The sequence below is a fragment of the Enoplosus armatus genome, chromosome 15, assembly GCF_043641665.1.
Source record: "Enoplosus armatus isolate fEnoArm2 chromosome 15, fEnoArm2.hap1, whole genome shotgun sequence".
In the NCBI taxonomy this organism is placed as follows: Eukaryota; Metazoa; Chordata; class Actinopteri; order Centrarchiformes; family Enoplosidae; genus Enoplosus; species Enoplosus armatus.
Genome location: NC_092194.1, coordinates 14,977,082 through 15,002,285, shown reverse-complemented (window position 1 = coordinate 15,002,285; position 25,204 = coordinate 14,977,082). Strand labels below are relative to the sequence as shown.

The 25,204-nt window shown below is 41.6% G+C and overlaps 1 protein-coding gene across 1 annotated transcript in view; it reads left to right on the top strand.

The window, feature by feature from the left end:
• The first annotated feature begins 7,792 nt into the window (after positions 1 to 7,792).
• hs6st1a (heparan sulfate 6-O-sulfotransferase 1a) overlaps positions 7,793 to 25,204 on the top strand; it is a 52,001-nt gene continuing 34,589 nt past the window's right edge. The window contains exon 1 of the mRNA XM_070920446.1: positions 7,793 to 8,295. Coding sequence (XP_070776547.1) covers positions 7,796 to 8,295 — 500 coding nt within the window. The 5' untranslated portion in view covers positions 7,793 to 7,795. The remainder of the gene's footprint in view (positions 8,296 to 25,204) is intronic.

Genomic DNA, 25,204 nt, shown 5'->3' with positions numbered 1-25,204 from the left:
ACTCTAATCCCTCATGTCTGTGAGAGAGAATTAAGTGTTAAACCTGACACACCCATAGAAAAAACACATGTCCTCTGGCAAAAAGTTCAAGGGTCAACTTGTCACTAGAAAATAACAACCTTGCAGAGAAAAGTGCAGCACACACATGCACAGAGAGGAATGTTTAAGCAAAGTTTGAAACGAACCACGTCTAAAGGTGAAGGTGTTTGAACCTGTTCCCAATGGCCACACTCGAAGGTAGATGGGTGATTCGTACAGATGGGGATAACGCTGCACACTTTAAAACCGTCTCTCCATAAAGGAACTCATAGTGTTGCACTCGATTGTACACAGACAAAGAGAGAGCTTGAGAGAGAAGTTCAAAGCCTGCCTGCTTTCTTCCCCTACACACACCTGAACAATCGCGGCATGAAGTGGCCATGCCTGTCGGATTGCTGGTTTTCCTGAAGTTGCATAAATTGCCGGACGCATTCCCCCAAATCTTGAAGTCAGAGAGGTGTATGGGGACAGGGGCACTTGGCTTGAAGCTTGAATACTGATGCTTTTTTGGTGGGAAAGGTCTCTGTCTACCTGCATTACTAATTATCTTATGGAGGCTTGAATGGAAAAAGCTTCAGGTGGATGCATGCAAACTAATACATTGCAACTTGCATTTAAGTCTGCTAGAAACGACGTGTGCATACCGTTCTAAATAGCATGAGCAAATGTGTTTAGTAAGACACGTAGTGCCACGTTTGTGTTTGATATCAACATAATTAGAAAATGTTTTTAACGCATCTAATGTTCATTATCATGTTCACAGGGATTGTTGCCAAACTTCAAATCTAATCTAAACCTTTTTATCTCATATGAACCAGTCAGAGGAAAGAAAAGAAAGCAGAGGAAGAAGAAGAGGAGAATGTTGGCTATTGATCGCAGGGAATTCTTTTTATGTGACGTGATGGACACTGAATGATTACTCTCATCGCTGAAGTATTATGGTTTAGTTTCTGTCTGCGTTTGTTTGTTAACTTAAGTGAACCGGAACCAACTCCCGAGCTCAGTGTGACAGTAAGAAGAGCCAACAACGTGACGAGTGTGAGCGGCGCAGAGGAGGAGGAGTGAACCACCTGCGGAAAGTGAGTCAAGCTCACCGGGGTTCAAGTAAGGACTGCTTCCTTTCTTGTTGTTGGCAGTCTGTTATTTGTTGGTACAGCCATAAAGCTTAGTGGTAATTATATTCCCTAAACCTAATAACAAATGATTTCACCAGTAGTACCTGTACTGTGACATCATACTGAACGTATCTGCAAAGAATTCTTTGATGTCTTTTATTTATTCTTGCAATACAATATCCACATTATTATTATTGTTTTTCATGGTTACGTTTAGGCACTCACAGAACTCACAGAAAAGGTTAGAGAAAGATCATGGTGTGGGTTAAATACTGAAAAAGTAAAAAGTAACATGTGTTTACTTTAACCAACTTTGTTGCTTAAATTTACATGTGAGACAAAGTCTTCCCCTTTGTGCAAACACTAAAAAACATTGGCTGTGGTTATGATCATTGCAGCAATTACGTTTCCTTCTGAACGTATTTACAAAGGTAATATATAAAGGTAATTTCAAGGAGCACATTAACATCTTACAGTGCACACACGCATATTCAGTCACACAAATACAAACATACACATATACTCCTGCATATCTGAATGGCGTACATACTCGCACGTTGATGTACACAAACTCAAATTTAACATTATGTATAAACACGCACACACTCTCAAGCTTCTTCAGTGCGCTCTAATTCTCAAACACTCACACACACACACACACACACACACACACACACACACACACACACACACACTCTCTCAAACACCAACAGACTCTGGAATGTAGGAAATAGATGGCGCCCAGTTTTGTTTTCTTTCTACAGTGTGCACTTCCCCTTAGGCACATCCAAAGAAAATATTTGTGTCTGAAACACTCCGAAGGTTCAGAGAATAATTCATTTCAGGGCTCCATGATGAAAACAGATTGGTAATTCTTTTGACTTAATTTTTTTGCCTGTTTATTTTTGAAGAACAAACAAATACGCTGCTGCATTCACAAAAAAAATGTAAGTTCACTACACAGTTGGGGGAAAATTGTTTTTTTTGTGTTCATTTTAATACCCCATTGCCTTTGTTTTTGTGTTTTTCCCTCAGTGGAATTCGGTTGTGGCCGCTGGCTGAATGAAAAATAAAGCACAAACAGACGGAGCATGTCTGAGCACGATGTGTGTTTTTGTGTGTGTGTGTGTGTGTGTGTGTGTGTGTGTGTGTGTGTGTGCGTGTGTGCAGGGCGGACATTAGGGTCTGAGAGCAGATTCCTAAAAATCAAGACAAAGTCGGTACAAAGATGTAAGCACCATGAATAAACCCTTTTAGCTTGTGTCAACATGAGAACCGGCTATAATCCACTGACCACCTGTTTATTTATTAATACACAGGAAATGTTAATTGAGGGCATTTCATGGGCATCATACATATGTAAATATTTGTTTGTGTGTGTGTGTGTGCCCGTGCACGTGTTTGTTTCTTCTTATAAAAATGTGACTCTTATTTCCTTATCACAAGACACACCTCATTAATAAAATGTGCCTAAAATACGTTATAAGCATAAAAGAGACACGATGTGTGCATATGAGACACCGAGGCGGGACATAATACACAGCTCAAAGCCTCTGGAAACAGTATGAAAATATCCATCTAAACAAGATCATTATGCAAAAGCAACAATAAACTGGTTTTGATGATAAACAGACTGTCATATCTCTATACCCGAGCCAGAGGGCAACACACTCTGTGACATCCATCTTCTTTAAGTAACGCCGCTCATAATGACACCGCGCATGGTGGGAGCAAAACACACACACACACACACACGCCAACATACCGCCATAAACACACACGTTAACACTTACAAACACACAGTATTAATATTCTCAGTCGCTTTCTCTCTGTCTTACAAACACAGCGAGACACGCTCACACACTCACAAAAATCTTCCAGTATTTAATACAACTGGGTAATGCCAGGGGCGAGGAAGAAGTCATAATCATGAGTGTGTTTAACAGCAGCGTGACAGGCGGATGCTGCTTCAGTGTAAGTAAAGAACATGTAAATAAGCAGGCTCAATTATTCAAGACTGAGACCGGCTCACACATGCCGGTCGCCCTCACCCGCTCAGTGCCAGTCATGCTGGAATAATCTCAGGAAGGGGAAGGGACGCAGGAGAAAAATAATGTCTTCCGTCAAGATGCAAACAGTCCAAACCCAGACTGAGCAAAGCAGTTTTATTATTGGACAAATGTGGTTAATTCACGTGACTCGATTGTGAATTCAGGATTCAGGGATGCACATGTGGTAGGCTCGGGGGAGATGTTCGTGGGAGGACAGAAGAGTTTAGTGCTGGACGTGACCAGATGTGGAGTGAAGAAAAAGGGTGAAACAATAAGTGAATTTACTGATTGACAGAAAATTAGCCCGCACCCATTTTGATTATTGAGTCCTCAAGCAAGAATGGCAAATTCTCCGCCTTATATGATGCAAAACAATAAATCTTTGGGTTTGAAACTGTTGGTTGAGCAACACTAACAATATGAAGACATCACGCTGGGTTCTGGGAACTTGTGTAAGTGGCTTTAGTCATCATTTCCAGACATTTTATACACCAACAACAATCAGTGCGTATCACTCTCTCCATATTTCCTGTCCATATCTTCTCTGTAAGCATGGCTGGATTTACGTCCTATGGCGCCCTGAAACAAACCTGTAGCCGCTACATGTGAGCATAAAACTGAAATAACAAAGGTCTAAAAACTACACTTTTGTCAGTTGATACTGGGTTTCAGTGGTGCATATTCCCAGTACAAACCAGTTGACCCACTGTAAGCCTGGAGTTCAAATCAACCTTGGCTCCAAATGTTATCTTAAAATTGCTTGTTTTGACTGACTAACAGATCCAAACCCACATATATTCTATTTACACAACTACAACACAGAAAAATGTTGACTCCTCACATTTTAGAAGCTGGAATAGGAAAAGGAGCCAAACCACAAATGTATTAAAATGAAAAAGTTCGATCTCAGTCAGTTCTTCCTCAAGTCAAACAAAAAGGGGAATGACTTGTAAATTTCCCAGCTGTGGGATTAATAAAGTCTATCTTAATCTTAATCTTAATCAAATATCTATTTAAAGAAATGTGTGGTTTGGAGTCAGTTCTTATTTGAGGAAGATGGCACCAGCAAATGTCTCATAAGTCTCAGTAAAAGATTAATAATCAAAATTGTGTACCACTTTGTAATAAGTCACCCTTTATAAAGGGTTTGTAAATTGAAACTAATGGCTTAATCATTTACTAATGCTTTATAGATCTACACGTCAGCTTCAAGCTACAAGTCATTAATAAGAACAAAGTTTGGGTTGCCAGGTTGTGAAAAAATCCTCTAATGGACCATTTAGCCCCCTGGAAAACCTGCAGAGAATCTAGAGCAAAATAATGAACACACCATTAACATGTATAACTGTAGACTTGATGGATTATTAGATTATTATTAATGGATTACCAATATTTATAACTGCCTATTACCAAATATAAAGGATAAACACTGATCTATAATGCCTTAGTAAATGTATAACCACGATTAAAGCCATTAGTTACAATTTATAAAGACTTATCTGAAAGTGGTGCACAAAATTGTTGTTCTGTAAATCACAATTAAACGATGACGTTTTAGCTTTAAAGCGACAAGACAAAGGAGAGACATTTGGAAAGGAGAGACATTTGTAAATGCTGAAACTGTTTTAAGGTGTGTATCTGAAAATCTTGAACACCTGGCCTTCCTAAAAAAACTACCTGAGATGAGTTATAAGTTAGAAAATAAGGTTTCAGGAAGAGCGCGAGTGAAGCCTTCAGAGATCCACATCCAGCTGGGAAATCATGGAAGCTGAAACTGTGGATAAGCACACAGGCAATTACAGCCTGACTAAACACACATCACATCATCAACCCAAACCACTCAAAGTGAAAATACACCCTCATCTCTTACCAACCTCATTTGCCATCAGCCACAACCAACTGCTGGTTTCACACCCCCGGGCCTGCTGATTGGGCTGATCTTACTGATTGAGCCTCATTTAAAGAAACATGTGGGAATCAGGCCTGGTAGCTTACCAAGATTACACGCAGCCAGTCATTTCGCTCTGCCCTATTACCACAATAACCATCTGCAATAACAAATGCCCTGAGAAACTGCTGCTAAACCTCAGGGGCACTGGTGGAAAACTAAAAGAAAAAAAGAAAAAAAGAAAGACACTGTCAGCTTTGGTGGAGCCAGTCTTATCTGAACAACATCCAGCAGTTGAAACATGTCTCTCTCTTCCACTCGCAGATGTGATTAGTCAAAACATGTTCGACAGTGATCGCCTCTGGGAATCACATAAATATGCCTGACAAGTTGGTCGGCTGCATTAAAGAAGATGAGGAGCAGCGGCAGCAGCAGGACTCAGTGCTGACTACCAGCGGCAGCACCGCGAGAAGCAACGTGAACCACCAGGAGTCGTTGATCTCGTGGTTGTCAGACATTTGAGCTTAATTTAAAACGGAGCTTTGTATCGCTCAAACTGTCGTCAATTTGCGTGTTGCTAATTATTTTGCTGTTTTCATTTCTTGTAATAAGAATAAGGAAGTTGCATTCAGAAGCAACACGAGACAGAAGTGAAGGAATAATTCCCTGATTTCACAAAACCTAAAAACGATTAAGCTTTAATTGCTTCCACTTTTATTCTCTATAAATCTAACTAATCTAGACTGCACTTAGTTTCATATTTCATTCAGGAAGAGAACAATTTTGTATGCATTAAAATTACTTTATATAAGCTGATGGAGATGCTACTTATTTTGACCTTTGTATGCATGTCCATGTGTCTTTCTTTCTCTTTTAATTTCTTAATCGTTTATCAAGTTATTTATAGTTTACAGTACAGTTTGTTTATTTTATTGAGAGAAAGACCAAGATGGTATGGAGAATAATTAATGGTGAATATAATCTGCACAGTAATGATATATAAATAATATATCTTACATTGTACTGTACCTTTTTTCCCCTAGTCACTATTTCACAACACCTTTAAAATGACATATTTAAAGAAATAGCTTTTGGATTGTGATTTTCATCCTTGCATGTTTTTAGGCGAGACATTACTGTGAATGTCTTGAATTGGAAATCCAAAGTATGGTAGACCTGCAGATTTTAAATTATGTAATCTTACCCCATAATCTGTTGGCGACACTCTATTTGATAGACTCTGACATTCAAGATGCATCATTAATACACGTTACAGCACGAAGATAAAAGCATTCGGTTTTGATATGAAAAATGCATTTTTGTAGCTCAAACTTGAATGTAAAATAGATTTTTCATTTTGAAAGTCTTCTGAATTGTGATTTAATGGTAAATTAAATACAAAAAGGTCAAAACAAGGCCAAAATCAATATTTTCAGAAAAGCATTCATTTGTCCTTTTGCTAGATATTTATCTTTTTTGACACATGGCCCCTCTACAATGAAAGGCAGGGCCTCGAGATTTGGATAAAAATGCAGAAGCCGCTTTAGAGCCCTATCATTTCAGTTTTTGTTGTGCTTTATACATTTATAAATATTCAAACCACAAAGTAAATGCAACACAAACAACCTGAAGCCTTCGGGGCCATAAAGGGCCTTGGGCTGCAGGGTGATCCAGCCTTGCATTTTATAATCTTATCATAGGTTTTGTACAGCCTCTAACTTCATCAACAAAGTAACTAGTAACTACAGCTGTTAAATAAATGTAATGCATTAACAAGTACAATATTTCCTTAAGAGACATAGTGGAGTATAAGTATAAAGAAGCATAAAATGAAATTTAAAGTATAGTACAAGTATCTGAAAGCGAGACTGTGTCACTTGCTAAACTGCAGCCACTGTGGCCACAAGTAGCGGGATAATAATAACAATAATAAGAATTTCAAAACTAATGAAATGTTTGTTCGTGACATGCTAAAACATAGCCTCATGCATAAGGACCGAAGAATCGTAAATTCAGAAAACGGACATAGCAAAATATCTATCAAAAGTTTGCTAACATTAGCCACCACAAGCTACTGGTCATAACAGAAGTAACGCTGTAGCAACACTATTCAACTGAGCAAAAGTGCGTTTTTTTAGTAATATTTTTTCACATTTTATTGTCAACTTTCTATCTATCTATCTATCTATCTATCTATCTGTCTGTCTGTCTATCTATCTGTCTGTCTATCTGTCTGTCTGTCTAAGGCTACTAACTATTGGCTACAAGCGGATGACGCGGTCGTTACGTGTCAACCAATAAATTAAAGCGACTCTCCCTTTCACTCGTTTTCAGAGAGAGAGAGAGGGAGCGAGCGAGGTTGAAAAGGTAGGATTCGCGCTGCATCCTGGGTACATAACTCCATGGTGATGCAGTGAGCCTGTTGTGTAGACGGGAAACCAAAGTAAAGTAAACGGGGGAGGGTCGGCTACGGGGGGGCTTTCAGCGAGTTACAATGCGTCTTTCACGGTGTTGAACAGTCTCGGTGAACGATGAACCAACTTCGCCGGTCTTCTCGAAGCGGAATGAGCCACACTTGAGCCCCGAAAACGAGTGCTTCTTGGCGGGGGAGAGCGAGAATGCAGAAGCCGAGCGCCCTGCTCCCTGTTGTCGGCTTGACTGGGAAATGGTAGCGTACTGCAGGCACCGCACTTGGAAGGAACATGGTCGAGAGGAGCAGCAAATTCTTGTTGATCGTCGTCGGATCCGTGTGTTTCATGCTGATTCTCTATCAGTACGTGGCCCCCGGGGTGATCAATTTCGGCTCCCCGCACGGTTATTTCACGGAGGAAGACGAGGGGGACATCTTCCCGACTCCGGACCCCCACTACGTTAAGAAATACTACTTCCCCGTCAGGGACCTGGAGAGGACGATTGATTTCCAAATCAAAGGGGAGGACGTGATCGTGTTTTTGCACATCCAGAAGACCGGGGGAACTACCTTCGGCAGGCACCTGGTCCAGAATGTCCGTCTGGAGGTCCCCTGCGACTGCAGACCGGGCCAGAAGAAGTGTACCTGCTACCGGCCGAACCGCAAGGAGACCTGGCTTTTCTCCCGGTTCTCCACCGGCTGGAGCTGCGGCTTGCACGCCGACTGGACCGAGCTCACCAACTGTGTGCCGGGGGTCCTCAACAAGAAGGAGAACAAACAGAAAAATCTAAGGTAAACTGGGAGATATTTGGTTTATTGGCTGTAGCTTATGAAGCATTCCGAAGTGTGAGGTTTAGGGTATAACCTGTCGTCAAAAATGGTGAACCTATTGTAACTCTCTGACATATTTTCGAGGATATCCCAACTTTTAAACTCGATTACTGAGTTATTATATGAGAGTATTGCAGTGGAGAAAACGTACCCGAAGGTACAATAAGGTCACTGTAAACTCACAAAACTGCACAATGTGTGTCTGAAGGATAAGATTGAAATAATCCAAGCACTCTAAACACAATATTTTAACAAAATAAAATAAAATTACTAAGTTATTAATATTTTCTATCTCCTTGACAGTCCTACTTATTACACATCTTTGTCTGGTTTACAAAACAGCCTTTAATGCAGGCTGATACCTCCAGAGAGGCAATTATAATTTTAAAGCATTTTTTTCACACAAAATAACAAAACTTTACATGCATATGCAGCTATTTGTGGTCCAGTTTATACCACAAAAATGTAGTGGTGATACCAGAGAAGATGAAACATAACAAAAGGTAATATAATTGTGTTAGAATCTCATAACTGAATACCACAGACGCATTAAAGTTCCCACAGGATGTTTATGGATGTAATTTGTCATTATGTAATCTTAAATCAGAGGTCTTTCTCCTCACTGGGTGGGACTGTGTTATGGTGTGGTTTAACATAAAAGAAGAATGTCACGGATTGTGTGTATCATCCTGGGTTGATAATAGATGCTGAGAGACAAATGTTGATTGACATTTCAACAGTGTGCTGTCACAAATGCCACAGGAGTTCAACACTGCCTCGGACAATTGTTGATAGGTGCCAATATCAGGGTGCCCTCCCACTGAATCACACACTGAGATTCGGCTGAATTTATTTCAGGCAGGGGGGTGTAATACATCCAGGTAACATTTCCACTCAGTAATAATCCCTCGCATTGACTGCGAGGTATCCAGACACGACGCGCATTCTTATTAAGTTATAACCCATTTCTTCTCCGCGCCTCTCCATTGTTGTTGCCAACATTTTGTATCCCTCACCCAGACATATTGACTGCTATATCAACTTCCATTTCACTGCACCCTTGTGGATAAAGGGTATGCTTGTTGAATGGGTTATGTGTCTTTGTATCGCATGAGCTTGTTCAATATTTTATTTTGTCTATCGGTGATCAATAGGACAAAGGGGGTTTAGAAATACGTGGAAATTTAAAGGGAGAAAGAAGTGTTTCTCGCCTCCCTGCCTATCTGTCTGGCAGCCAGGCGTGTTGTAGATGTCAGGCCGGCTGCTCTGCTTCCCATGGCTGCTCAGACTGGGGATCAGCGCTGCAGGCAGGGCTGGGCAGGGCTGGGCTGGGCTGGGCCGGTAGGGGGGAGAGGGGGACCCTGCGGGGGTTTGGCTCCGCTCTAATCCGGGTGATTATTACCGCTGGGACACACACACATACACACACACTAGCACTGGTATTTGCTGCTGGCGTCAGTCCTGGCTCCCGTGGTTTCCCCTGGTCAGAGGTGATAACGTGTCCGGCCATTTTGCATGGCGAGCTGAGATATCACAGTGGATGCAGGATAAACAGCCTTTCATCACTTTGTGAGCACTCTGTCAAAGCCTAAACTTGTGTTGGTGTGTATTTGTGTGCACCTGAAGAGGCCACGGGAACAGAAAGAGACAGGAAAGCAGAGTAGATGAGAGAGGTCAAGGTATACATTTATGGGTGTGGGCGAAGCAGACTGAGGATCTCTTTCCTCTGGTATAATCGACTATCCTATCACTCCTGACAGGGGAAACAAGGGACCATAAGCTTAATAGCACCCTGAAGAAAAACAATGCTGCTCCATATTACACACAGCTCCACTTCCACAAGGAAAAGAAGTGAATCGCTACAATGAGGACCTCTGAGTAAAAATTTCTGTCTCATTACATGCTTTTCTCTAAATGTGCTTCTGTCTGTGTATGTTCAAGTCCTTGTCTCCTTCATTGTTCAGCTTTCTTGTATCATTGTGGTAATGCTTGTTTAGGGACATTTGTCTTGAGGGCAGTAGCAGTGTGGTGAAAAGGCCAGAGAAAGTGTGAAAAAGATCATCTGTATTTACAGAACGGTGGTGATAGTGAGGGATTTCTTGGCGCAGTGTCGTGCGCATAGGTTTCAAATCAGCTGTGCGTATTGTCAGTGTGGTAGAGATAAACAGTCTGTAGTCCCAGCCAGTGGTGTGACAGTTTTACAGGTTTACGTGTCTGACATGCCACATACCTGCCCACCTTGTGGAGGAAGTGGTTTTGTGTTGTGTTGAAACAGAAAAGAGAAAAAGCCTATCTATGAAATCTTTGACCTCACAGCAGCAGCAACAGCAGCAGCTCTAGTCTTGAGATCCAGCATCTCTCTGCAGCTGTGTTTTCATCCAGCTGTCAAGTGAATTTTACACAAACGTTTCAAATGCTGCAAAAATAAAATGTGAATTAGGACATTTCCATTTCCATCAGCTGGGTTCAAGCACATATATTTACCTCCTGAATGTCAAAAAACACATCCACAAGGGAGAAAATGGAAAAAGTCAAGAAATAGATTCAGGTGTTGAAAGTTATTTGGCAAGTTGTAGTTGACATTTACTGAAAAACATAATGCTTTCATTCGGTGATGAAAACAAAGCAGGTGACAAGGAAAAACCTGAGTAAATGAGTGGAGAAACGTAACGAATGCAGATGCTTCCACACAGGTGCACTGCATGGTACAATTAAGCAATTAACATCAAATCATGCTCTGTGGCACGTATAAAAATGCTGAGCAGGCCCAGTTGATTCTGATTTAGTATCAAGATGGCAAGAGGAAAAGATCTAAGTGACTTTGAAAGAGGGTTCACTGTTGGGGCACAAATCAGTCATAAAGACTGCTCAACTAGCTCGTGTTTTAATAGCAACAGTGACTAAAGTGACACATGCATTTAGATCTATGGGAAAGACACACATTTGATGACTGTGATGCTCGTGCATTAGTACACTATGTAAGGAATAACAGAAGAGCAACTCTTCTTCAGGTGACTGAGAATGTCAATGCAGAACGTGATCAGACTGCCAGCAAGAACAGTCCGTCGACAATTACACAGAGAGGGATGTTATAGTTGGGTTGCAGTGCATAAACCCCTCATTACAAAGGTGAATGCACATTTGGGAGGTCAGTGGTGCAAAAAACCAAAGGCAATGGTCTACAGAGATGTGGAAAAAAGTGTTATGCTGTAGGGGGGGCATTTTGCAGGCATGGTTTGGGTCCACTTGTCCCCTTTATAGGGAAGGGTGACTGCAAATCAATATGAAGTTGTTCAGAGTGATCACTTTTTATCCTATGATTAAACATTTCTATTCTGATGGGAGTGGTCTCACCTTACTGAGACACTTTAGTTGGTTTATCCTTTTTAATTCATTTTAATTTGTTGGTAAAATGTTTACAGCTGTCAAGAACAATTATTTTCATTATTGGTTAACCATGCCAGAAAAATGCCAGAAAATTAGTAAAAAGGTGCCAACACAAGCTTGTTTCATCTGATTTAACATCCAAAAGACACCATTCAAAGAGACATTTTGTCATTTTTGGCAAAATAAATTGGTCAAACAATCGACAATCAAAATTCTTGCAAATTAATAGTTGTTGCTCAACTAGTTAATTGACTTAATGTTTCAGCTCTATATAAGCTCAACAGCTGCCATTTAAATGACAGAGAGAAAGAGAGAGACAGTCAGTCTGACATTTTTTTGATTTACTTAAAAAAAAAAAAAAAATCATTTCTGAATGTCCTAAGCTGCTATTGAACTGTTTTGTATCGATGCTGTAACATTTTCCAAGCCCTCCATTGTTGTGGCTGTATTATTCATTGATTCTACAGATGGGTCTGTATCACTGTGTGTTGCACAGTTTCTTCAAAATATTTCTACTTCAAGAGAGCATAAAAACTTTTTGCGAGACATTGAGGAAATTGGATTGAATGTGGTGGTTTTTCAAATTCAGTATCTCATAAATTGTATGAGAGAAAAAAAATGCTACGATGGATTAGGCTTAGTTTGGTCTGGTGACAAATGTGTCAGCTTTAGAGGAAGGCGCATGAAGTGGGAGTGAGCGGCAGTGAGATGAATGGTTCGTAGTAGGAGAGACAGGTCTGTCTTTGATCGGTGATGAGATGAGATCGAGATGAACTGTGGCATTGTGGGAGAGAAGAATTCATATACTCAGAGAGCCACTCAGGGTGGATTTGTCATTTTCCACCTCTTATATCAGTTTTAATGTTCTTCACTGATCCCATGGGACACTTAATACACACACATATAATAGTACACATACACTAATGAGTGTGTGAAACAAACAGACCTAATGCGAGGCCTTAGATATGGGGCCTCTAATTGGTTAAGGAGGTTCCTATCACTTTACTCAAATTAGAGCTACACTTTCAGATGGGGGATACCATCTGTCCTGTTCATGTGTGTGCGTGCACATCTCATGACTGTGTGTGAGTGTGTCTGTTTTTAATCCTAGTGTGTCATAGAGCGTCTTAGTAAGCAAAGTGATGGGGCTAATTTTACTGCCTCTATCTCGGCCCTCTCAAATCACTCCCTGTTTTTTCTCTCCATCTCTTTCTCTCCCGCCTCCTCTTCATCCCCTCTGCTTGCCTCTAAAACACTTTCCCTCCCTCTCCTTCCACCCCCCCCCCCCCTTTCGCTCCATGATGGTGTCACTCTCTAATCAAACAGCAGGCTTGCTTTCCGCTTGGTGGCTTTATGGCCGGGGGCTCACTCTCTATCTCTCTCCTTCACTTTTTCTCTCTCTCCTCTTTTCTCCTCTCTCCGTCTCTGCCCCCTCGTCTTTCTCTCTCTCCCTTGCCATCTTTCTCTCCCTCTCCCTCCGAGCGTGACTACCGCATTAGAGGAAATGTCTTTTCATGGAAGATTTGCTGCAATTTCCAAAATGGCTGCTTTGCCTAATGGACAACTGCCTTGGTTCTAATGAATGATTACATGTATGAGTATGAGGGAAAGGGGACGGGAGAGGAGGGGGAGGCAAGGAGAGAGGGACAGAGGAGGAGATGGAGGTGATGAAGAGTAATATGAGGAAGAGGATGGCATGACTGTGGGACAAGAGGAGAGCTGTCAGGGAATGATTGAAAAGATAAAAGATGGAGGGGTGAAAACGTTTAGTTTCATTGCTGGGGAGGGGGCTAGTCAATTAGCACGGTTGTCAAGCGCTGGGCTTAACTCTTCTTTCAATAGGTCTGTTTCAGATTCACAGCACAAATCACTGCACTCTAAGATGGCTCTGTGTGCAAGTGTGTGTGTGCGCGGCGTGAGAGCGGATGCGTGTGCATGTGGTAGCCCAGCATGGTGCCATCAGCCAGCCAGCCAGCCAGCACGGCACAGAATCCAGATGAACTCCAGGAAGCTGCAGAGGCAGCCCCGGCTGATTGGCATATAGTACAAATGTGTGTGTGTGTGTGTGTGTGTGTGTGTGTGTGTGCGTGTGCGTGTGTGCGTGCGTGCTCATGTGTAGCCAGGCAGGTTGGTGTTAATCCAATCAGATTAGCCAGGTTTAAGCGCTGGCAGCCAGGCGCTCCAAAGCCGGTTACGTCCGCTCATCCTGCGACTGCAAATGCACCAGGTTCCAGCATTCCCAACAAACATTCCCACATCCCTCCAGCCAGTTATTCCCTGCCTGTTTACTCCAATCAGGCTCTAATTGGGTTTACCAGTGGTGACCTGATACCGGCACCTGGTTTACTGCACCTGATTTATGTTAAGTGTGTGAGGAATGGGCATAGAGACAGAGGCATTAAAATACATTTTGTGGTGATAGATTAGCAAATTAGTGTTCACATTTAGTGCTAGAACCATTAGTAGATTAATGGACTTTTCATAAGACACAAAAGTGAATTAGTTACAACTTTTATAATCGATTAATTTTTGTCATAGTAAAAATACCAAACTTATGCTGGTTACTGGCAATCATATTACAAGTTGTCATCAGTTCAACCAATATGTTCTTTCTTCTCATACTTTATTTGAGGCCTGAAGAGGTAAATTTATTCAGCAATCAGAAAAAAAAGCAAAGCAAACATTTTCTTCTTTCCAATCTTTTTAATTGAATTTAAATTCATCCCATGACTCCTTGGTGGGACACAGGTCGGAAACCACAAAACGATCATTTCATTAATGAAAAGAATATTGGATAATTTAATAGATAATGAGAATATTTAGTTGAACTCACATTGGTTGGAATGATAATCACGGACATGTAGTACAGTTTATAGCACAAGTGCCTTGTTAAACCTAAACAGTTGATTTGATCCCTTTTGTTGTAGATATAGATGGGTTGTTTCAAGGAAAACTCTATAAATGCAGTTATTACCGCATTTATAAATTACTCACTGAAAAACTCTTAATGTTAGCCTTAATTTCAACCCTAGATCAGCCCACCAACAGCAGACACTGCAGTCAAGCAAGTGGCTCTTCAAGTTTTATGCTCTGCCTTTCACAATATAGTGAAAGGATGGTCGACTCACACGCAATCTCACACATAAAAGGGTGAGATATGGCCCCTATGTGTTTTCCTCTTCAGTAGCTTGAGGCGCGTGTTGACAGCCCTCTCTCTCTCAGCTACACTGCTGCTTCCCCTCAACTACAAGAGTTCAACTCAGGTTCAGCCTCAGGTCACTGTAACGTATAACCTAGCCTCACAATTCACCGCAACGTATAACTCAGCCTCACAATTCAACAGTTGAGAGAGTCCAGCTCAATAGGATATGTGGAAACCTCTGTTGGCCCCTCGCTACACACACAGCCATACAGACTGTCTGTGGCCATTTTGCGGCAATGTTGATTGTCAGAATAAGTTATGGATTCTTGTATTCTTTAGGAGGATCACAGAATCAACCTGAAACTGAAATTGTCCAGAAAGCAAACCTGTACGGTCAAGTTGAGTTAAGGCTGTTACCACCATTGATTTGCCCCAGCTGTTTCACCTCAGACAGGACAAGGAGAGGGATCCGCTTGACCACTGGCGACTGTCTCTATTGGTGGTCTGGAAGCCTTCATTATTGATTAGCCGTTATGGATCGGAGAGGGTTTTTCATTGATTGATAAAACTTGAATGACGCAGACGTGAAGCAGGTCCTCTCCAGACTGATCTGGCTGTAATCTCAACAAAGAGGGCAGATGAGGAGAGAGAGAGCGGGGGAGAAAAAAAAGCAAGAGTGATGTGTTTCTTAATCATTACACAGCCTCTGTGACTCGGTGTGTCACTCTGTCTCTTCCACCCTCTGCCGTCAACTGTCAAATGTCAACCCCCCACCACCACAGCCACCACCAAAGTGATTCTGCGGCCCTGTGGACAAATAACCGTGCGGCGAATGATTAGCAGACATTTCTATGGCTGGTAATGAGGGGCGCTACGCTGCAGCAGCTCTTCCAACAGGATTACTGCCTATTGATTAGCCTAGCCTAGCATTAGCCTTGCTAGCTAAAAGGGACTGACTGATTAGTGGGCATTTCTATAGTGGTTAATGAGTGGTGCTGAGGAATGCTATGGTATGCTGTCCATGAGAATGGGATTACAGGCTATTAATCAGACAAGAGGCTAGCTGAAGTCATTAGCCGGCCCCACGGCAAAGTCAGTGCGTCTGTGGCTGATCCTAGTTCCTGGTTTCTAAATCCAGTTTGGCCTTGTCTCTCTCGTCTGGTCTCTTGCTACATATCGACCCTGAGTGTCTGTCTTTCTTTTAATACTCCCACCCCATGGTGCCCTATACTTCGATGGCACTGCCTGTCTTTTCCCTCCATCCCTTTTTTCTGTGATGGAGAAGGACAGAGAGAAAGAGAGAAAGACATCCCCGGGGACTGCTCTCTGCATTCATTAACGGCACTGTCTTTTCATGTCCCTGAATGTGACAAGTCCAGACAGGATGTGGCCCGGGAGCTTCTCCTCATCTCTCAGTCTGAGCGCCTCGCATTTATTTGTAAACAAACAAATAAATGCATCAATTTTCTGCATGCGTGTGTTTATGAATAAATACATCTATTCATGAAGCTGATGTGTGTGTGTGTGTGTGTGAGAGAGAGAGAGAGATATGGCCAAAGGAGGCATGTGAACGGAGAGGAGAGGCTGACAAGCGTGTTAATTGAATTGTGGGAAAAATGCAAATCCTGTACTGCCTCTTTGAATTGGGGGAGGAGTTTTAACTGATTGGGACTGTCTCCTCTTTGGGCACACACACACACACACACACACACACACGCAGTAGGCTAACTTTGACCAAATCCCAAAAAGAGAATGAATGACAGTGTTGTGTCTGCATCCTTACATGCCTCGCCCTGTCTTTTTTTCCCATCATTCCTCTCCATTTTCTTCTGCCCATCATGCCATCCCTTCGCTTCAATGTCTTTTGTCTGAGTGCATGTGTGTGCATCTGTGCATGTGAGGTCTCCCACCAGAAGACCTAAAGTGCTGATGCCATTCATGGAAAGACAGAAAAAGCACAGATTCCCTGTTCTGCTACACTTGGTTTGTCTGCTTTGCTCTAGGGCAGAGCTGTAGATCACCAGAGTTGCTCCTTTTTGATGCTGCACACGTTCTCTGTGTGTGTGTGTGTGTGTGTGTGTGTGTGTGTGTGTGTGTGTGTGTGTGTGTGTGTGTGTGTGTGTGTGTGTGTGTGTGTGTGTGTGTGTGTGTGTCCTCTACCTTCATTTGTGCATTCAAGCAGGGGTTGCATGTGTCCGGGTCTTTGCCGTGCGAATGTGTGGCCTGTGTGAACTGTGGTCACAAGTCTGTATGGTGATTTGATGTGTGTGTTTGGAAAACCACAGATGAAATGTGTCACGGTTGCTTACATAGCTGTTCTTTCTTGTTCTGTCTTTCTCAGACATGGGGCTGAATGATATATGAGGAAAATATGTCATTCAGATTTTTCTGACCAATACTAGTGTTGTGGTGTTTTAAATTACGATTATTTTCGTGTTATTACGACATAATTAATTAACATGGTAATTAACTTCAGATGACCAAAGATTGCCTGTTGTTGTCTTTATAACTAGCAAAACTGTTGCCAACTATACATATATATATATATATATATATATATATGTTTTATCATTCTTGTTACAACATTGTTAATATTGTAATGCTGTTGTGATTTCAAATGGTGATTTTGATATAAAAAACATTTATTTGTATTGTTCCTACTTACACCACACAAACACACACATCACCTGTTTGAATATGCATATACACACACACACAATCTCTTAAGCAACAGATCTGGTCAAACAAGGGTTAAATAAGTATGTCGCCTCATCTGGAAATCTCAACACGGTTCATTGTTGAGTCAAACTTAACAGTTAAAAAGTAGGGCAGGCCTCTCCTGCAACGGCAGTAAAGAGCAATTGAGAGAGCGAGGGAGTGTCACCCTTCTGAATAAAGGTCAGTGTTAACGCTAATCCAGTTATACTATTCTTAGTGTCTCTTCACCTCTTTCTCTTGTGCCGCTCTGCCTCCTCCTCTTCACCCCACACAGCACTGTGGATCTGGGCCACAAGTATGTAGATTTCACCTTTTCTCTCGCTCTCTACTCTTTCAGTTTTTTTCCCTTCTCCATCTCTGTTTTCCCCTTCGCTCCTTTCCTCTCCTCTTGCTTCTCTCTTTCGCTCTGTCAAAAAAAGTTTCACTTCTTCATCCTCCACGCCGCCACTCTGTCGTTTTGGGTTCCCAGCGCGTGTCAGCTTCCTCCAGAGAGAGGAAGTGATGTGTCAGGAAGCGCTTTTATCCGCCAGTGATCTGATCTGATGTGAGATTGAGATAAACACGGGGGGAGTGTAGTGTTTCTCTCTCTCTCTCTCTCTCTCTCTCTCTCTCTTTGGAGAAGCCCTCTTTTTATTTTTTGCCTACGAGTTATTTTTCCTCGTGTGCACTGACAGAAAAATCTGGTGGTCTTGGGGTGATTGCCAAATTACAAAGGGAGAGTGGGTCTTTCGAACCTGTTTAGCCCCTCAACTCCTTTTTAAAAAATCTGCTGTGAAAACTGATAAGAGAAGTTTAGGAAGTAGTCTTGTAACAGAACAAGATCAAGATCTTGAAATGCCAGTTTGATCCCTCGCAATATGTAATATGTCTGCAGACAGCCTTGTGTTGTCTGTCAGGGTGTCTTTGAGAAAGAAACTAAACCTCTACCTGCTCCCATTTTTTATACTTTATGTTTGACTGTCAAATAAATGCTATTGGATCACTTTCAGGAGCTCCTACGCATGCAGAGTACACTGCTGTGACATTCACAAGACTACTACATGAAAAAGATACAAAATATATCAATATTTCAGATTTTTCCTTGGGTTGTCCTAACAAGCACATAGATTGGCTGATTAGAGTTTAATAGGAAGGGAAAACCCAATCCCACTGAGGCCAGACTGTTTTCAGGAGTCAGTGTAGTGTCTTCAATTTATACACATGGAGAGGCAAGGCTAATACACATTCATCAACCACTTGTAAAGGTCAAAACAAGCCAGATATTTTTACATAATCTGTCAACTTTATCCTAACATCTATTTTGCGGTTTTGTTTTTCTACGTGATCGTCATGGTAACGTAACCAGTAGTAACTAGTGGGTGCTTTTTTTACCATGCTGAAGTGCTCTTGAGCAATCCCTGCCAGCCTAACATACGTTCACACATACAGACTCAAACACTGGAGGTGCGACAGGATGCGGTTTGTTGTGAACTGAAGCTTGAAACACATGCTGGCACCACCCACCACTACTACAACACTCAAAGGTCACCCAGGGGTGCAATGTGGGGAAGTTGAGAAAGGTTCAACTTTATGGAAATATCTTCTGACGACCAGTTGTGATCATTTTGATTCCCTTGGGAAACTGAAGCACGCTTGTTTACTACTTCACTCAATTACGTAAAACCACAAAAAGGAGTAAAACTTGAACTTTAACAAGCTAACAGGACTCGAGTAAGAAAGACGGTGTATGAACACATCCACATTGAAAATTACAACTTCGCTGTGCACAAGTGTCATGGTAATGGGAGAAAGTAACTTCCCAGTTGGAGTTTGCAAACTATGTTCTCAATGCTAAACCGCTTCAGGCTCATGAGAGGCACTAGAAGACACACTTTGAGTCCATATGTGTGAACTGGTGATTGGTGGACATTCAGCCCTGTGTGTTGTTTCAAGTTAGACATGAAATATGATCCTGGAAGTTCAGTTTGAGTGAAAGAGCCATGAGTTTGAAGGCTAATCAAAAAAGTTGACAACCCTGCGTATTTTGTTTTTTAACACATAAAAATTAAATATGAACACGGTCTTAGACTTAGTCTTTTTCCTATGATAGAAGGCAGACCAAAATTCCCACCTCCCAAGTGCCCAAATGCTGATAAAATGCGTCTCTGGTGGATACATCAGTAAGTATCATCTACCACACTGGCTATTAACAGTCTGAGATATTTGGATATTTTAGTTTTTGGTTTTAGCTTGTTGTCAAAATTTTACTTGGCTGTGTATCTCCCTTTCTCATTACTGGACAAATCAAACCAAAGCAATGACTATCAAACAGCCTTCTTCATGGCTGCCTGTCACACTGCTGCCATCTAAATTTCATATTCTCTGCAGCAAACAAGCTCAGAGGCTGCTATCATTTCTAGACAGCCAAGAAATTGTTGATGGTAGCTCAATAGTTTTCAAGAAAAAAAACGACCACCAAGGAGCCTTTAAGCATTGAGAACTGAGAGGCTGAATGTGACAATGTGACGCAAGGTGTGCCCAGACAATGTTCCCTGGGTGAATTTTTCTGTTTAATTTAAGCCTTCTTTAACAAGGGAAGTCCTCATGTAAACCGACATCCTGTCAAAGGCAAAATCCTTATTCCTCACTAAAGGGGTAGTGAGAGCGTGGGATAGAACTAAAACATCTATTTAAATTGGATATCAAATACATATAAACAAAGAAAAATACCAGGGCCATAAGACTAAAAGGCTAATCATTTACAGAAGGCAGCAGCAAACCAAAACAATGACTGTAATGCTACAAAAAAACAAGAAAACCACAAAAAGTAATTAAATGGGGGGCCACTGTTTGAGTAATCTATCCCGTAAACTCTCTGTTGGTTTTTGTGTGTCCGTAGCAATAAAAGAATGAGAGTAGAGGCATTTGAGGCCCATAAAAACCCAAAGACCTCCAGACTGTCCCTGTAGTCCAGAAGGCCTGCTCCAGAAAGATGTCATGACTTGGGTTATTTCTCGCTTGCGTGATGCTGGCCTTTTGCATGTTGAGTGCCACAATGCAAATACTCCGAGGCAGTCATGCAAAAATGCGGACCTTGCTCTCTCTCACACTCTCTCTTTCTGCCACACACATTCAGCCTCTGTCCCTCGCTGACTTTATGGATGTTCACTGTTTGACGTTTTCCCTCGTTGAATATACCCCCCCCCACTCCCTCCTGCCCCGTTTTTCTCTTCCTCCCTTCCTTCCTTTCCCCCTTCTCTCTCTGCCGTCTTTTGTCCGGCATCTCTTCACGCTTGACCAGCCTTGCTGTGACTCTTGACTTCAAAGAGCTACTTCATTCATCAGTCACTCATCAGGGAGAGAGGGCCATTCAGCGCTGCGCTAAAAGAGAGGGAGGGGACGAGGAGTGAGTGTATAAAAAAAGAGGGGGAACGAGTGTATGAAAAGAGGGCACGAGAGAGAAAGGGGATCCGCTCTTGACCGCGGGGAACCTCGCGAGTCACAAAAGCAAAAAGGAGACACACTCCCACACAGCTACACACCCATATAGAGTCACTCTCAACACTAACACACACACACACACACACACACACACACACACACACACACACACACACACACACACACTTGTTTTGTTTTTGTCCTGTTGGGTGTGTTCACATGTCGCATACATGATCCCTTCCTCCTTTTTCTGTCTATATATCTTCTTTCTATCTCATCTTTCCTTCGTTCTTTTCACTTGAGCCGGCTGTACAAAGGGGTGTCGAGACCTGTTCCTTCCCGTAATCCCTCACTGCACCTGGGTGTGTGAGTGTGTGTGTGTGATTTTTTTTTTTTTTTTTTAAATCTTTTCTTCACTGTGGCCTCTCACCAGTATTTCTAGATCTTGCTTTCTGAATTTTCATCGCCTTCGTGCTCACTGACATTCTCCCTCTTTTTTTCCATTCCTCTATATTTTGAGGTGGCTGGCAAGCTAGTTTTCAGGTCAGTGGGAATTGCTATTGCTTCCCCTCTCAGCTGGAGTCTGGCTCACACTCAACTGCACACAAACACACACACACACAGATATGCATTTTTTTGTCCTCCGCTCTCCCTTTGTGTGTGTGGTTCATATGGACATGTTGTGGTTGTGTGGTCTTGCACACACAGCCGCCTAACTTGTAAAGATGCAGTGCCTTGTAGGTGTGCCAGGTTGCTTTTCATCCAGCTTCTGTCTCTTCATTATTCTGTCGTTTGTTTGTTTTTCTCCAAGTCATAACTGAAAGTCTGTCACGCTCTGTGTGGCGCTCGCCTCGGCCTGTTTTTGTGGTTGTTCACTTTCTGTATAAAGGAGAGGATATTTCTTTTGACTCACCTTGTTTGTGTGTAGGCATGTATGTATGTAAATCTGTGTCAACCTTTTCTGTTCAACGAGCAGGTTTTGATGTTTATTGCTAGAAACAAAAATGTTTTTATGTAAGAACATTTATCATGAGATATGCCTGGTTAAGCCAGAATCCTAGAAGTTTCTTGTTCATTAGTTAGAAAATGTGCTTTCATTTCAGGAAGAACTTCTATTACCTTTTGTAACTGTTAGAAAGTGAAAGCATATATTTACATGCTCTCAACTACAACTTGAAACATTTTTATTTTCCAGTTATTTTCTCCATAAAATGTCAGAATATTGTGAAAAATGCCTATCATACTCTCTGAAAGCCTCAGGTGACGTCTTCAAAGTGCAACAATCCACAACCCAAATAAATGTAGTTACTAACAGAAGACAAAGAAAAGCAACAAATCCTCACAACCAAGAAATTGGGTCATCTTCATAGTTTTTGCTTGAAAAATGACGTTTAATTGCTTGTCCACATATACAATGAACTGTCTGTCAGTCGATTCATTGACTTCATTGTTTGAGCTCAATCTCAACCAGTTTGTAGGAGTAGATATCAGTCAATGTCAAATGGCAGATATCATAGTTTGGAATGGATTTCACCTCAAAAGTACCTTTTTTGTATGGCCAAAAGGAGGACATAAAATGCAGCTAGCACTAATACTGAATTACAGCTACAAAGTTTTGATAAATTCTTCCTCTGCTAAACTTATGACGTTCAGTTTGTGTTGACACTGGCAGAAGTGTTTATTAAATCTGGTAATGTTTGAGCTGTAGTGTTGTAGGGGACTACATTATATTCTGAGGCGTTTCTAATATTCTCTCACCCTTATTTATGTAAATGGAAGCAGACAGAACACATATTTGAAACATAGAGAAATGTAAACTCTGTTAAACTCATCCCGGATGCATCGTGTTTTTGTTGTTGCATTTTTAAAGATGGGGAAATGAAAGTAAAGAAGAGTAATTGCACCCACTGAGAATCCATCAAAAAAATTTGGCACGAGAATCGGCGTGTCCACAAACCACAGTGTTTGGATTTGGAGAGTCAAATACCATGTCCACACACACAATCTTTTATTGCTTCACCACCGCGGACACACACATGCTGCCACGTGCCAGTGCACACCAACAGCCACAAAAAGCTTTGAGAGAGCAGGTGTGGAGACATACATGAGTCACAGGTCTTAATAAAGCAGAGGAGGTGTGGAATAGCTAATCAAACACCCAGTCATTTTTTTGTTTTTTGTTACCCTGATTGCTAAAATGAGAAAGTGTGTGTATCTGCTTGTGTTTGTCTGTGTGTAAGTAGCTGTTTTTTAAGCATTCATCAGTATAAATCTGTGTGAATTACGTGCACGCCTGCAGTCCGGTGTGGTGAGTCAAGCCTGCAAGCTGAGTAACGGGGCCAGCCATGACATGCCTCGACAACATACACACACATACATGCACAGACACATTAACTTTTACCGCGAGTAAGAAAATGGAGATGGAGGTGGAAAGAGTGAGAGAGCGCTTAATAAATGCGCCGTGGAGGAGGAAATTGGAAAGGAGGGATAATTGCATTCAAGCAGGCAAACAGAAAGAAAGGAGAGATGGACCGAACAGTTGAAGGTAAAGAGAGTTAAAAGAAAGAAAGCAGAGATGGACAAAAAAAAATGGAGCACAGCAAGAGGGCAAGAAGGTGAGGGAAAGTATCTCTTCACCCCCCCCCCCCGAAGGAATGTTAATCAGCGTAAAGAGGTCAGGCCTTTTGGCGTTTCTGAGACTGAGTGTGTGTGAGAGTGTGTGTGTGTTGGGGTGAAAAGGTCGGGCATGGTGTTCTGGCCTTTTGGAGCCTTGTCTGAAGTGCTTCAAGTGAACAACTGCACACAGGGGTCCATTACAATGCCCTTTACAACTTTCTTTACAACACACTCCAAGCCACAAAATTCAGATAAACAGCTCTTTGATTCATCAGTTCTGACGGCATTATCATGATAATGAAACACCGCATGAAGAGTTTAATACCAAGACATTTAAATATCCAGTTTCAGAAATAAGAAATTATGCATTTATCATGTTTTTCCATCAATAAAATACTGTTACCGATACGTTTCTACCCTTTTTCTTCTGGCACTATTTTGTGAGAGCAGCTGTCAGCTTTCTCAGAGCTTAGATTTACGATTTTAAATCCAAACTCTCGACATCTATACCTGTCTTTTTTTTTTTTCTCCACTCACCTCAAAGAGGAAATTCTGTTGCCAGTGGGTTAACTTTGGCAGGCATACACAGTGAGTTGTAGATCACAGCCAAAGGATCAAAATGTGTCATGCATGGCAAAGATTTAAAATGTATTGTACATTTCATGTTTTTATTAAACAGGTATTTAAGATTATATAAGGGCAGCAGTAGCCTGATGGTTAGAGAAAAGGCTTGCCGAGTATTGACAAAAAGATCACAGCTTCATCTCTTATGAATTGTGCATTGTACATTGGCATGAGTTGCATCGCAGTTCAACAGCTTTTTTCCCTCTTAAATTAAAATTTCACTGCTAATTAATAATACACAATGGGCAGTCTTGAGGTTTGTATGGGTTAAACGGGCTGAAGGATTTTCTCCAGCATGCATCTTTGTGTATTGGCCAGAAGAGTCTTCACAGCAACAAATTAAGTTGTGTAGGGAGCTGTCTGAAACAATTTTTTGCTCTTTAATAAAAAAAAAAGTGACAGCCTCAGGTGATTTGGAGTATTGAATTGCCTTGTCTTTATATGATTCATCGTGCAGTCCCAATACAGAGGCAGGTTTGAGAAATCATAAAATCTTATCTTCCTACGGTTGTCTGTGTAGTGGTTAGATGCTGAAGACAGGCAGTTACACACTCAAGAAATCTAATACAAATGATTTATTAAAGCTACTACAATCCATATTTCTATATTAAGAATAGATAAAAATGACAACTTGTTTAGTGACAAACCCACAGAGATTTAGCATCTAACTGCAGTTCCTTCCAGCTCTATGGAGCCTTTTGGTATCTTGCAGCTCATTGTTTTGGTTTCCTCACTTAAAATTTTACTATTTTGGTTCACTCTCACAGCTCTCATCAGTGTTTCCGGACACAAGTGGCATAAAAGCTCTGATAAACCCATCGTACTGCTCAGCAACAAGTTGGCGACTAGCTGGTTAACATGGTGGAGCATTTAGCAGGAGTTAGTGGAGAACAAAGTGGAGTTAACAGGAGAGCAAATATTCAACTTAAATTCATCATGGTGGCAAGAAACATAACACCAAAT